The sequence below is a fragment of the Littorina saxatilis genome, linkage group LG9 (genome assembly GCF_037325665.1).
Source record: "Littorina saxatilis isolate snail1 linkage group LG9, US_GU_Lsax_2.0, whole genome shotgun sequence".
NCBI classification, from domain to species: domain Eukaryota; kingdom Metazoa; phylum Mollusca; class Gastropoda; order Littorinimorpha; family Littorinidae; genus Littorina; species Littorina saxatilis.
The window spans coordinates 32305374-32320893 of record NC_090253.1 but is presented as its reverse complement, the minus strand read 5'-3'; the positions used below and the strand labels follow the sequence as shown (position 1 = coordinate 32320893).

Here is a 15520-nt window from a genome sequence, read left to right as displayed (position 1 = left end):
TGCTAGACTGAGAAGCGTCCTATGTTACCAGTACTAGACTGTAAACAAGGTCGCTAACTCTAGATTTCCGTCGGTATACCATTTAGGGGAGTAGTCTCCCTTTGTCGGTAGTACCTCTCTGCGCATGTGCCAATGCCCATAATCCCCAGTTTCAATTTCTTGCTACGGGGAGCTAGACGTGTATTTAGACCTTTCCCGTCTAAGAAGACTTCCTTCACAGGAACTACAACATTCACCTTCAATCACGGTTTGGGCTTTCCTTTTTTAGGGCGATTACTACGCCCGTATACATTCAATGATTCATCACGTTGAACAACGTAACGAACCGTGAAAATGAAAGTGAAACGGCTTAAAAATGTAACAAAGTTACTTGGTCATAAGTAGAAGGTACTTCAATCATCAATGATACCTTGTTGACACACAGAGCCTAACAGGCTCCGTTACTTGTCTTTTTTAACTAGTGAACATGCAATTGAACGACAACTATTCTTTACTCAGTCGTTACGAATGTCGAACAGATATTTACAGCGGTTGGACCGGTTTCATTGGCGCAATAGAACTCCGCGAACGATAACTTACCTTGCCGCTTTCAATGGAAAGCAACGGCAGGTCACCCTACACATCAATGTAGGAATACGAACAAGACCTTCAACTTCGAAATTACCCGGAAGTTTTTTGCGTTTTAACAGCTTTTTATCAACTACAGCGAGGTTTACCATGCGCGTTATCCCGACCGGAAGCGCATTTCTGATCCGAATTTTTAGGCGTACAAAGTACCGAGCGCCCGCGAAGGTTACATACGGCGTATGAATACTTCTGTCATTACAAACTGCGATGACTCTTGCGGGCAGCGTAGATACGGAACGCAGTACGCTTGAACGCTGATTGAACTGAAGGCACAGAGCGCCCGCGAATGTTACATATGGCGTATGAATACTTCGGTCATTACAAACTGCGATGACTTTTGCGGGCAGCGTAGATACGGACCGCAGTACGCTTGAACGCTGATAGAACTGAAAGCGGGTTGTATCGAAGAATAACAACAACAAACCTCGCCCGCTTGGAAAGAAAACCAAACACTGAGATTGAGATATGCGCCTCCGGGAATATTACGGAGGGAACTTCCTTTACTCTCAGAGAAAGGCAAGTAATTCTCTCTCCTATGTTTCTGGGAAACGATGTTTTCTGCGGTTGGCAGATTATGGTTTTGGTATTTTTATCAGATGATCATGGTGGACTCACAGAGACCACGTGGTGGTACTTCTTCAAATTGGATAAAGAATACTTTCCTTGCCAACTTAACTTGATTAACTTGTAAACTTGTATGCGTGCATACATACACATTATATATATATAAATATATATTAAAAAAAAAATAAAAAAAAAGTTTTTTTTTAATTGACAAGGAAGAATTAAAGTGTATGCAAACACAGATGGGACATCTTTATTGGGATATAATCCTTTTTTCTTGGCAAAGGGTATCAAAGAAGTCAGTTGATGTTACAAATTCCATTTTCATGGAGTGTTTAAATCAGCTATCTGAGTGGTAAAAGATTTAACTTATGGATAAACTCAAGTGTTTACACTTTGAGATTTACACTCAGCTAAAATCTGTTGATACCACAGTGCCAGGAGACAGCTCTTCAAATTCAATTAGAACAGGCACACATATATACTTATGTTCTGTTCCAGTGCACAATTGATGTACATTACACTTGAATGACATGTTATGAATATATACAGTTGAAACCATGCCTTAGGGGCATGAATAAACTTGGTTGTTAACACATGAGTATTACACTCAGCTGAGTTTTCACAACATGCAAGATCGAGCAAGGCTCTGAATAATACTCACAGGGGAGCTTCCTATAATGTTGTCATGCCTCTACTTATTCCTGGTTCGTAGGCAAAACCTAAGCCTTTGACCTTTAACAAGGCCACATCTCTACTGTTGTCACCTAATCCTACGACTAGGTTCTCAGAAGTAGACAACAGGACCTAACAATAAGAGGCCGCCCTTAAATAACACTGGCTCTAGTCAGGTTTATACAAGGGATACAATGTTTATCATTTCATATTATGGAAAATATAACATATTTGCTAAACGGATGTTGTTACAACACACAATTAACTATGCCTCCTAGACAGAGCGGCTACTCTCATGAGAAAGGTACTGGATAAACTCTTGGCACATCCATGCCGTTATCAGTACGAGGGGGAATTAAGTCATATTGACATGTATTTATATATACGTAGACATTACCAAACAGACAATGTCAGGCGCTCTGGGGGAATTCCTCCAGAAAGCACAGGAAGAGACAGGCTTCCTTTTTTGCCCTGGATCGTTGCGACAGCTTATGACAGACCCTCCAGCTGTCAGGCGAGACGTCCACTGGGAGAAACATGAGTAGAATCTCCCTGGGGCGGCTACAGCCTCGTCTGCAACCTCTCCCTTGAGGTGACCACGAAACACGGCTGTTGACAGGACTGGGCCCCTCCCACCACTATCTTTGCCAGGGATCCCCATCATGATGGTGGCTTCATGCATTTTGACTACCAGTATTCAGTGCTGCAAACTGCCTGTAGCGATGCTTCAGCACCGGAAGGACAGCTCCCGCCCCCCTTAGCCTGTCTACCACCTCCTGACGGACTGAGGAAGACCTAATGTTTAACGCTCTTGGAACTAGACCAACACTTCACGCCTGACCATATTCAGCAGTGCCCGGCTACACAGAAGTCTGGGAGTGTGAGGAGAATGCCTAGAGCCTCCTAGTTATCTTCATCACCTGGAATGGAGAGCTAATGGTTAGAGGCTACAACCTTCACACCGGGGAGCCGCCCTACCAGTAACAAGATGGCACCTGCAATCTGCATACAGATCACCAGTCAAACAGCGGTGGACAACTGAACAGGGTATAGTAGTCACATCAGTTTCCATGCATACTGCAAGCTCTTGAGGTCTCTAGATGTCTCCTTCGGATACACAGCTACAAGACAGACACTGCGTACCAAGATAAGAGGAATCAAAGTGTCTCAAGACATTTGCCTGAGGAAACGACTCTGAAGATCACTCACACTTGGAGTGGAGCTTGTTCAACAGGGTAACAGGCCCAAGAATCTTGCCATACAAGCGTCGGGCAACACGGGTGAGCATGTTCAGGCTACATCACAAGGCGGGGAGCTGTTGGAGATAACGCAGAGACGGGGGAAGAAGTGCTCTGAGATCGTCAAGTACAGAATGCTTTCATGACCTGTGGACGGACTCAGCGTAACAACTTGTAAGAGTTGCCCCTTCTTCCTGAATGTCATCTGACACCCGCATCAGCCAGGGGATGATGATAGAAATGTCAGATTGTACAGTCGACACTCAACAGAGGATGTCCGACACCTGTAACAGGTCACATCTCGACTGATAATGGTAACAACTCTGGCAGAAGCATCAACAGGAGAGACGACAGTAGACGTCCTAGAGAAGGGATGGGCCGTTTAAGATCACTGGGCAGGTGCCCCTGAGATGATCAGCAGCTTTTGGAAGACAACCTACCCCAGGGTCAGGCAGTCCTTAGGCTACAAAACCTCATGGTTATCATCCTTGGACCAAGTCAAGAACCGCCCTGATATGGCGCTTCGTGGTCGGCTGGGCGTTAAGCAAACAAACAAACCAAGTCAAGGCAAAACCCTTCAACAGGGACAGCACTCAACTTACGTCATGCTTCAGAGACGGACAGACTTGATTAAAGAGGGAATGTCTCCCGAGGTGACTCCGCCCGTTTTTCCATGGACTTTCCAGGAAGGACACTGAGAGATAGTCTGAGGTCTGGCCAGCCATCCGCACTATGAGATCCATGGGCCAGATTTCATAGATCAAGGAGGACCTCTCAGCCCATGCGGATTGATTAGTGCTGCCAGACATCTTGGACTGGGTAAACCATACGTCCCTCCATCATTGAGTCAAATTTTCCTGGAACAAGAAGAGCTTCCTCTACCTTTAGGGGTATTGGGTACGGCCACAGACACACTTGGATTTGGGAAGGCTCAGCCACCCCTTCCAACCGAACCTTGAATTGGACAAGCTTCGTTTGCCTCTTACAACTGGCGCTCTAAGATCCCTGGACCACAGAGATAAGACCTAGAGGTATTCCTCCCCCGAAAGGCATAATGAGTGCGGCAATACCTTTGACAGTGGGTGAATGTGTCCATCCCATCCATATGTAGACTCTCAGATGCCTGGACTCAAAAGCTAAAGGAGCTGGAGGAAAGAGACACAGTGAGATCCTAGCAGGAGCTAGGAATACCACACAAGGCTATCTCCCTCGCTCCCAGTCTACGGTGACACAAGGTTATTGGGTGAGTATAAGTTGTGTCACTCTAAGAGCTTGAGGTAGAGACACAGTGAGATCCTAGCTGGAGCCAGGAATACCACACCAGCCTTTTCTCCCTCGCTCGAAGAGCCTGAGGTAGAGACACAGTGAGATCCTAGCTGGAGCCAGGAATACCATACCAGCCTATCTCACTCACTCCCAGTCTACGGCTACGCGTCGTTTTTGGGCGAGAAACGTGGCAACTCGGGTGCTGACTAAGACCTTTGTCAAGTCAGAACTATGCATCAGACCAAGAGAGTACACCTCCTGCCTCAGGCAGGGGCCTGAAAACAACTCTGCATAGTCACCCTAGAGCTCAGCTCCACAAACAGCTGAAGTGCCCCAGAGCTCACAAAGCTATGCTGGTCAGACAATGCAACACTTGCCGCCCGCAGCCACGCCTACTGATAATCCAGATATGGACTTGGGTGATCTAGGCAGAAGTACTACTGAGATCACAACATAAGACATCTTTGTGAGTTCAACTACCAGGGGGCAGAACTTTGCATCAGCCCAAGATAGTGCACCTTCGGCCATAGGCCGGAGAACATCACTGCATAGTCATCTAAGAACTTGTGAGCTCTACAGAAATCTGGAGTGTCCCAGAACCCACAAAACCTATGCTGGGCAGACAACCCAGCAGATGCCACCTACAACCATGTTTACAGAAAACCTAGATCAAGGACCTGGCTGATCAAGCCAGTAAACGGTCCTGCTGAAATCACAAATGGGACCTCTCAGTGAGTTGCATGCCAGGCATGGCACCCTCTTGAGTAAGACAAGAGCGGTCATTCAGCCAATAAGGGCTCAGAGATGCCCATGGTCACTGGGGACCCCCTCACGCTATAAGTGTGGAATTTCAAAGTAAGAAGCAGGTTTTCCCCTTGGGTAAAGGCAATACAGCTGGCTGTCTTTCACTGGCTATTCTAGGACAAATGGTACCTATAACCATTAAGGGTAGGCTTATAGCCCCCACATGCGTTGAGACAGGCACAGGAAAGGTGCAGACAGTGACCGTACTGCTGAGCGCACTTGTGCTTACTTCCTGTCACGCAGCAGGGACAGCTAAGTCAGCCTGAATTTACACTGGTATCTGTGCCTACCATCCTCATTAGAGAGGTAGATTCAGAGAGGATATATATATTCATTCATGTGACTGGCACAATTGTTTGCCATGGAAAGTGGTGCCTCAGACCAGAATTCTACAGGATCTCTGGAAACTCTGTCAATCTCCCTTAAATGGAGGATCAGTCGCAGAGACGCACCTTGGTGATAAGTTCAAGGTATTAGAGGAATTGTTATCTCTGACCATTCCTCATCTTTTAGGTCGTTCACCTGATCCGCCTGCAGAACTTTACGTTGCTGGGGAGTTGGGTCGCTCAAGGCGCATAATGGCAAGTCATAACCATAACCCAACATTGATAAAGACAAGTGATCAGAGGAATAGTAACGACCATCGAGTAGAAACCAGCTCTACATTGACAGGTGGGACTTTCTTTCGATTGTCCCTTTCTGGAGCAAGTTGACACAGTGGCAACAATGCAACTTGCCACTCGCCCGACTCAGGATTTCTTGCTTCTCAGTCCGATGATCTATCCTTTTCTTCCCCCGATTTTACAGGGGGGATTCCGGACAAATGGGCTGAGTCGGGTGAGGTGACACTAGATTACCGATCGAAAGTCAACCCTCCAGCCTGTTATCTATTCTCCTATTAGTTAAATTGAGGTGATGTATTCGAAAGAAATATGTATTTTTTACAAGTAAAATGACTATTTCTAAGAATACTCACCTCAATTTAACCAGAGACCCTCCCACCAACCCCGCTATTGACTTAATAGCTTCGAATTGAAACTGGGGATTATGGGCATTGGCACATGCGCAGAGAGGTACTACCGACAAAGGGAGACTACTCCCCTAAATGGTATACCGACGGAAATCTAGAGTTAGCGACCTTGTTTACAGTCTAGTACTGGTAACATAGGACGCTTCTCAGTCTAGCACTCGTAAGTAAGGTAACTCCTATTAGTTAAATTGAGGTGAGTATTCTTAGAAATAGTCATTTTACTTGTAAAAAATACATTTTGTTAGATGCAACTTTATTTTTTCTTCTGACAGGTTGAGGAGCGAAATCATCTAGAAAGGATGACCCAACTCAACTTGCAGCAGGAAGAGGCAGAGGAACAGGAAGCAGACGTTGAGTATCAAGACTTCTTGCGCCTGGAAACGGATCGCCTGCGACAGAGAGGCTACACACCAAGGGTATGTTCTCACTTTTCTCACCCCTTGGCTTACAGTGTTGAATAGCGCGGTAGTGGTTGCGCTAAGCAGGTTAGCACGCTTTTCTGTATCTCTATTCTTTTGAACTTTCTGAGCGTGATTTTATCCAAACATATCATATCTATATGTTTTTGGAATCAGGAACCGACAAGGAATAAGATGAAATTGTTTTGAAATCGATTTCGGAAAATTTAATATTAATAATAATTTTTATATTTTTACTTTTCAGAGCTTGTTTTTAATCCGAATATAACATATTTATATGTTTTTGGAATCAGAAAATGATGAAGAATAAGATGAAATTGTTTTTGGATCGTTTTATACAAAAATAATTTAAATTATAATTTTCAGATTTTTAATGACCAAAGTCATCAATTAATTTCTAAGCCTCCAAGCTGAAATGCAATACCAAAGTCCGGCCTTTGTCGAAGATTGCTTGGCTAAAATTTCAATCAATTTTATTGAAAAATGAGGGTGTGACAGTGCCGCCTCAACTTTTACAAAAAGCCGGATATGACGTCATCAAAGACATTTATCCAAAAAATGAAAAAAAGTCTGGGGATATCATACCTAGGAACTCTCATGTAAAATTTCATAAAGATCGGTCCAGTAGTTTACTCTGAATCGCTCTACACACACACACACACACACACACACAGACACACACCACGACCCTCGTCTCAATTCCCCCTCTATGTTTAAAAATTTAGTCAAAACTTGACTAAATGTAGAAAACAGAGATAGGGACTATATTTCACGGGATGCCAGTAGTTTGAAAGATTTCACTGTCACTGGGTTTATTTGCCCCAATATTTCTAAGGATGAGCACCCCTTCCACACCCCATAAAAGCCTAACAGAGTTATTTTTGAACATTGTCTATTGCCTGTATGGTTAAGATTACGTTTAGCAGTTCCTTTTCGTTGTTTTATTTGAATTTTGTTGATGACTGTTTAAGAAAGGTTAAGTTTAATTATGGATAAAATGAAACACTTGCATGAACTTCCACTTATCGGCCTTTTAAGCGGACAAACAGGATACACAAGAGACAAAAATTGATGGTAACTTCTACTGTGATTTATTTTTGAATTGTTGTCCCTTTCAAAATTAGATTAATGACAATACTTACTGGCAGTGTCATCAGAAACATATAACTCCATTTTAACATGCAGTTTATTTTTTGTTCTACTCTTTCGTGTTGTAATCTTTTTCACTGACTGATTCGCTCAGTTTAACTTTCTTGGTTGAAATGAAATGAAAAGTTACTGTAGAACATTTTCGTCTCTTTTTCAGTTTCCGGGAAAAAAACAAGCATGGTCATAGAGCCCTTTTCAAAGATCTGTCTTCAAACTTCAAGAAGAGTTCGGCCATTTCATATGATTGTATCGAGTTGTCAGAGAGGGTTTGGAACGACATGTGAAATGTTATGTTGTTTTTCTAGATCTGAGCTTTTGTTCATTTGCCTTATTAAATATTGTACTCTTACATTTTTCTTTCAAAATGTTGGAGATGAAATTGTCCATTATTTGATGCCTTGGTGATTTGGGAGATGTGATTTTGTCATACGCTGGTATTACTGGCCATGAGTGAGTACCATCTTGTAGATATTTGTACTGCTAGCTTTTTGTAGCCTTTGTCAAGATGAAACCAGCCAGGTGTTTGAAATTAGAAAAAGAAAAAATCCTTCCTTTTGTGTCATATTATGAAGAGCATGAATCTCTAATATTTTCGAAAGTATGGCTTTTCTGCACAGGTTCTGATGTTTAGTTACTATTTTCATTCACATACTTTGATTAAATGATTACAGAAAAGTTGTATGTACTTGTCAGACATGAGACCAGCAAATGTTCCAAAAGTAGGAAAGTAAGCCGGGGTCCAGGGGCCGCAACGCCCCGGTAGGGGGTTCAGGGGGGCTGATAGCAAAAAATTAGATCATGCCTTTTTAAAAAGCTATAAAAAAAAACACAAGAATAATATGTTTTAGCATTTTAAACAAAAGTGTAATTTATAACAATCACACACACACAAAAGTTACTTGAAAACTTTCAGAACCAACACATTTTTTCCACAAAGTCCGTATTTCACCACGCAGTGGCCGTTGTCGCACCACGTGCACACGGCCTGACCGGGAATGGATATCTTGGCGATACTGTCGCCAATGAGCTGGCGCCTTTCTTTCTTGTTGATAATGACAGTCACTTCTTCTGACAGCCAGTTGGCTTTCCACTTGTTTTTCACACTTTGGTCGTCGATCGTAAGAGCTTCCACAGCCGACAAAACAATACGGAATCCAGACGCCATGATGCTACCTTTTTCACCTTCGGCGTTTGGAGATCGGCAGCCAATCAAAACAACCCGCAAACCGCCATCGGTGAATAATTAGGCCTAGGCGATAATCGTCGGAGATCGACAGCCAATTAAACGCGACCCATGATACTGCTATGGGTTCACGCGAGTGCTGGGGTACGAATGCACTGACTTCAGACGCAGACAGTTTCAGCTGAACGGTTCATACCTCCACCACCACCCCCCCCTTTTTTTCTCAACGAATTTGCATCGATCTCAAGAATGGTCTGTGAGCTAAGGAAAATATTGGAATTCCGATAAAATTTGGACCAGTCCCATGTCTGACTTGTTCCCTTATTGGATTAAACACCATATGAAGTATGTATGCACGTCTCTAGTGACATCCCTCCCTTTTCTAATCATTTCTGTGGACAACACTTACATTTTGATTTTCTTGAAATGTTCTTGCATAAGTGATCACTGATGTTATAAATAACAGAAATACAGCAATGAAACAGTGTTCATGTTTGTGAAATGTGTATTGAGTTTCTTACATATCATAAAGAAAACATTGATCTCAACCTGTGGAATAAATATTCAACACAATAGTAAGCATTTCTCTGCATTTGACCATGAAATCTAAATTAACATAAACAATCCAATCTTCAAATTGTTGACCATGCATCAAGTGGAAGCACAGACTGACAGGAACGAAGACAACATTTGTTCCAGTGTGTGATTTTTCTGACTGATCATGTTTTAACTGCATAATTGGCCACAAGAGCTTGGGTTTCAGCTAATAGTTTGTAATTTCATTTGTCGTTAAACATGTTGAAAATAGCATTCTGACATTTCATGTTTTGCGGTCTAGCTAAGTTGATAGTTCTCTCCATTCTCTTGTTAAAACACCTACATCTATACTTGTTTGCATGCATTGTGTGTCAATGCACAGACATAAACATTTTCAGTGAGAGATTCTATCTGTTCTAGTAATTCATCATTTAATCTCAGCAAGGTTTTATAATTTGCATCGTAGCTGACAGATCATTTTTATAATCTATCAATCAGAAATTTTCCTGATTCAGGATCTTCTTTTTATGATGTCTTGAAAATAGTGCTCTAAAGCTGATGATTAGCCCTTTTTTTTGTATGGTACAGTGAAACCCCCCGATTTAAGACTTGTTGACTGATTTGTAAAAATGTAAAACATTTTACAAATTGCGGGGCACGCCCCGTGATTTGAGACAATTGTTTTACAAATGACGGGGCGCGCCCCGAGATATGTAAAACATTTTTACAAATGACGGGGCGTGCCCCGCAATTTGTAAAATGATTTACAATTCACGTAAATGCGCCTGATATTTTCTTGTCATCTCGAAAGTCCAGGGATCTATTAGCTTGGTGGTTATTACGATGTTGAGAATTTTTTTGAGAACTCGCGTGCATATGTTTGAGACAGACAGACAGACAAACAAATCTGCGCTTATCACACTTCAAAATAAAAAAAAATAAAATAACATGCAGATTTACTCGCACACTTTCATTTTCATATGAATTTTTGGCCTGGGATCCCTTTGTTGTTGACTGGGCTCTAAACAGCAAATATTAATAATATAAAAAGGCATGTATTACTTTGTGGAATGGGATTTTTTTGTACATTTTTACATATCGCGGTTTTAGGTTCGACGTAATTTGTAAAATGTTTTTACATTTCTACAAAATCACGGGTTAACAAGACTCCCTCCCTTTTATGACCCTGTTTTCTAAGATTTTCTGTTCATAGCCTCTGTAAATTTTCCCCCATTTTAAGACAACCTCCTTTTTAAGACCTGACTTTCTCAGATTTTTGGAGATCTTAAAAGGGGGGTTCCACTTTACTGAGAAACCACTTCAGAAACTGCAATTGCCTTCATTGGCTAATCTATCCTTGTCCGCTTTCTGTTCATGTGGACTTTCTTGGGAGGCAAGGGACTAACTGTAAGTGATGAGTTGTCTGTTGTTTCCAATGCATTGTCTCTTCAGGTATCTGAAAACTCCCGGTGAGTGCAGAATTTATAAACATTTTTTTGCAATTACAAATGTGTCCAGCAAAGAAGGTTGTGCTAGGTTGATAAGACTATGAGCTCAGTGAAGGCTACATTAGCAGCAGAGAATTAGTGACCGTTTAAATGATGGTTTTATCATGAAAACATGGTCTAAAAGTCAATAGATAAAAACATAAAGGTGTTCTTATTGTGTAATCAAGCATCTGTAAATGTATCCAACTAATTTCATTTTTGAGAAATGTTACCAATGCATTTTTGGGCACTATCTTGAAGTGTGTGTTTTTTCCTGCCTCTGATTCATTATTAATGATTCATGTTGATAATAGCTAATGGAAAAAGAGTGTATACCTTTTGGGGGCATGCTTATGCCATAAATGATGAATAAAATTGACCCACAAAGAAGAAACTTCATTGTGAAGAAGCCCTTTTGCCTTTGGCTGTATGGTCTTGTCACCAAAAATGTAGTATATGTACAAAAATGGTTACTGTTGAGTCTGTTCAGTAAACAAATTACATGTGATACAAAATGTGTATTGAGGTCTAACGAATGACGTCTCACAACGTGCGATCATTGCGCAGACGACACTTCTAGACCGCCAATATTTTACAAGCAATTCAGGGCTTTAGTTTGTTTGACAGTAAGGGGCATGTTTGTGTCATTTTTACCTTGGTGCTGTTGGACAACAGCCTATTGTTTTATTTTACTCTTTCTTACGTCATGAAATTAATCTGTTGTATATTTTTAAGGTTTATCCTTTGCTAATTGACTGAAAACAGTAGCACAATTTTACTCTTTCTTACGTCATGAAATTAATCTGTTGTATATTTTTAAGGTTTATCCTTTGCTAATTGACTGAAAACAGTAGCACAAGCTTTCTTTGACCCCATCATGCCTATTTAAAGCACGGACTCTTTTCCGCTTTGATTTTGCCATGTACAAGAAAAAGGTGCATTTGACGCAGCTACATGTTACGTTTGTTAGGTGAAATTGTGAAAAGAAGGTTTGAATTAATTCTGTACATTCACATTGACCTTTTCATTGAACTTTGGACCGATTCTTTACACATGTGAAATACATTTACGAGCAGTTGTGATTATGCAACAGCTCAAATGTTTTTATTACTCATTACAATTTACACGTTCACATTAAAAAAGCTTTTCCGTTAAAATGTTTCTTTGCTTTGGTTACACGTCAAAGCATGCAGCCCTCTTTTCTTTGTGGTTTATGAATGAATTCTTTGATAATGATTTAAATGATTCCAAACACATCCCAGTGATCTAAAATAGGCCTCTTAAACCATACTCTCTCATGCAAATACAGAATGAAATATATAGCCAAAAGACAAAGCATTCAAAAAAGAATAAAAAGCAGATTTGATGTTTTTTTATTTGCACTGGGTGAGATGCATGCATATATTCAATTCATTTTCATACATGTGTCCACAAAACATTTTATTTTGTACAACACTCAAAACTGTTTATATGGGAAGGACTATATGTATTGTACAATGGTACTTTTAATGACAAGCCATGTCCAACGAGAGATGATCTTTATTAAGAGGTGCCTTCTTACTGCAGGAGCATCACACCCTGAAGGCAGGCCTATTATTTTCTTCCGTTACTGGCATTGGGTTTTCTCTTTGGTATAGTGGAACCTCCCCTTTAAGACCCCCTAATTGAAGACTTGCCCCTTTTTAAGACCTTCATTTGTCATCTTGTCACTTCTGTCAATTTACCTCCGTATTAAGACTCCTTTTGTAAGACCTGATGGTTTCAGATCAGATTTTTTGAGGCCTTAAAAGGGGGGAGTTCAAGTGTACCTTCTCCTTTTACAATGTTTTTGAATGAAGCACAAAGTCATGCATGCACTACTTTCATAAGAATTGGTCAAAAAGTACACAAAACATGGCCTCAGGGAAGGTGTGAAAACTGACATCATATCCATCGGCACATGTTCCACACATACCATGTGTAGGCGAGTCAGAATAAATAATGTGATTTTATGGGCTTATCTGGTGCCACAAAAGTGAGCCTGGTATTCCAAAGAGATTGTTATTTCCTTCGTTCAAGTGTTTATAGTCCAGTTCTTAAAGCTGCAGGATTAAGTAGGGAGGTAACACATGGGCTCTACAGGATGTAATGTTGTTTTGAAATTTGAAGATTGATGCAGGAGAGTGCTTCATGCTGCATTCCTCATCCAGCTAAAAACAACGTTTCTTATCTTTAGTTTCAATGCCCAAAAGTTCAGCATTTCCACAGGAGAAAAATTCTTCATTACTACAGAGCATTGTTAATCCAGATGGCAAACTATGGTGACAGGGACCGCTTCTTATGCAGCCCCCCCAAAGGTTAGACAATGTGGATTCAAATGTTATTTTATGTAGAATAAGAGATTTGGCAAGAGACATGAGAAGAAAGTAATACATAACTTATGTACATCATGACACATGCATTGTGTATTAGTGAATTTTCTACTGAATTCAACACAAGTTACAACTGATCGATTGAAACCTACAGTATCAGCGTGTTTTCACACAGTGTATACCGTTAAATCTTAATCTGACATTCTACAGCATAGCCCCTCCCCCCTCACAGCTACAAAACTGACCGGAAGATAACCTGTGTGAAATTTGAAACGAAAGAGAGCCCTTAAATTAGCTACCCTATGCGTGAGCATTCAGTTCCAAAATCCATATTAATTATATTTTAACATCAGAAACTGTGTATCCAGATATTATTGCACACCAACACCACTGATCTGTTTTTAATGTGCTGAACACAATGCTGATCAATACTGTGTCTCCTTTTATTGTCTTTGGTCATTGTCACAGAAACAAAGAAGAGTCTAATGAAGGGCAAATTCTTTCTTCTGGTTGGCTGCTCTTACAAACACAATTAAATTATTAATGCACACAACTCTTTGTTACAAAACAGGTCAAACGCATAATAACCAGGGTCTCCAAACATGTGAAAAAGACATCAATAAATACCAGATAGACATGGATAAATGAATGAAACCAGTAACAAGAAGAGCAAAGCCCATACGACTCACATGCTTTACACATTTTTCCTACCAAAATACATGTGACCCAAGGTCATGCAACACAAAGCTGTTAATTCAAGACATAGGAAGTACAATGGTGCTTATTGGCTCTTTCTACCATGAGATATGGTCACTTTTAGTGGTTCACTACCTTATTTTGGTCACATTTCATAAGGGTCAAAGTGACCTTGACCTTGATCATATGTGACCAAATGTGTCTCATGATGAAAGCATAACATGTGCCCCACATAATTTTTAAGTTTGAAACAGTTATCTTCCATAGTTCAGGGTCAAGGTCACTTCAAAATATGTATACAATCCAACTTTGAAGAGCTCCTGTGACCTTGACCTTGAAGCAAGGTAAACCAAACTGGTATCAAAAGATGGGGCTTACTTTGCCCTATATATCATATATAGGTGAGGTATTGAATCTCAAAAACTTCAGAGAAAATGGGAAAAATGTGAAAAATAGCTGTTTTTTAGGCAACATTTATGGCCCCTGCGACCTTGACCTTGAAGCAAGGTCAAGATGCTATGTATGTTTTTTGGGGCCTTGTCATCATACACCATCTTGCCAAATTTGGTACTGATAGACTGAATAGTGTCCAAGAAATATCCAACGTTAAAGTTTTCCGGACGGACGGACGGACGGACGACTCGGGTGAGTACATACTCACTTTTGCTTCGCATGTGAGTCAAAAATGACAAGTCACTTCCACAAGCGAAATTAATACATTTAGTCAAACTCGCAGAATGATACTAATAGCACTGCATTTCAGGAAGACAATGCTTTGCGAATACCCCGTGACCGAGACTGAAAGCACTAATACACGTGCAAAATGTAGCTCATCACTTGAAGTGACAAGCCAGTATAGCGCAGTAGCGTTAAGCGCTTCACAAGAAAGCGCACTTTTCTTTATTTTTGTTAACTTTCTGGGCTTCTTTATAATCAAAAAACTAAATATATGTTTTTGGAATCAGGAAATGATAGATGAAATCATTTTTGGATCGATTCCTAAAATTTTAACTCAGAAATTAATTTTTAAACTTCAAAGCTAAAAAAAATGCAATCCCAAAGATAGCTTGACCAAAATATCAATCAATTCGATTGAAAAATTAGGGTGTGACGGTGCCGCCTCAACTTTTACAAAAGATGGATACGACGTCATCAGACATTTAAATGTCTGGGGAGATCATTTGCAGGAACTCTTAATGATCAGTCCAGTAGTTTTTACTGAATCGCTCTACACACGCACGAACAACACCACCCTTGTCTTGATTCCCCGTTTATGTTAAAGCATTTACCTGTAGTCAAAACTTGACTAAATGTAAAAACAAGCTTGTAACTTTGTTCCCACATAGGATGACTTCTCCACACTGAACATGACTGGAAACAAATATTCTTTCTTCATACCTTTGACATGCTTACAGCACCGAATTGAATTTATCAATTTTTCAGTTTCTTCAAAGTTAGATTGCATGTCAACCTAAGTTATGTGAATGTAAACAT

The 15520-nt window shown here is 40.7% G+C and overlaps 1 protein-coding gene across 3 annotated transcripts in view; it reads left to right on the top strand.

Annotated features, from left to right (window-relative positions):
- The window catches only part of LOC138977054 (trichoplein keratin filament-binding protein-like), a 30004-nt gene extending 17868 nt beyond the window's left edge, over nucleotides 1-12136 (top strand). For 2 of the 3 annotated variants that reach the window (XM_070349966.1, XM_070349965.1), the window contains exons 14-15: nucleotides 6477-6620; nucleotides 7930-12136. In XM_070349966.1, the coding sequence (XP_070206067.1) occupies nucleotides 6477-6620; nucleotides 7930-7959 (174 nt within the window). In that variant the 3' untranslated portion in view covers nucleotides 7960-12136. The remainder of the gene's footprint in view (nucleotides 1-6476; nucleotides 6621-7929) is intronic. The other variant, XR_011459218.1, reaches the window with a different exon arrangement.
- The last annotated feature ends 3384 nt before the right edge of the window (nucleotides 12137-15520 follow it).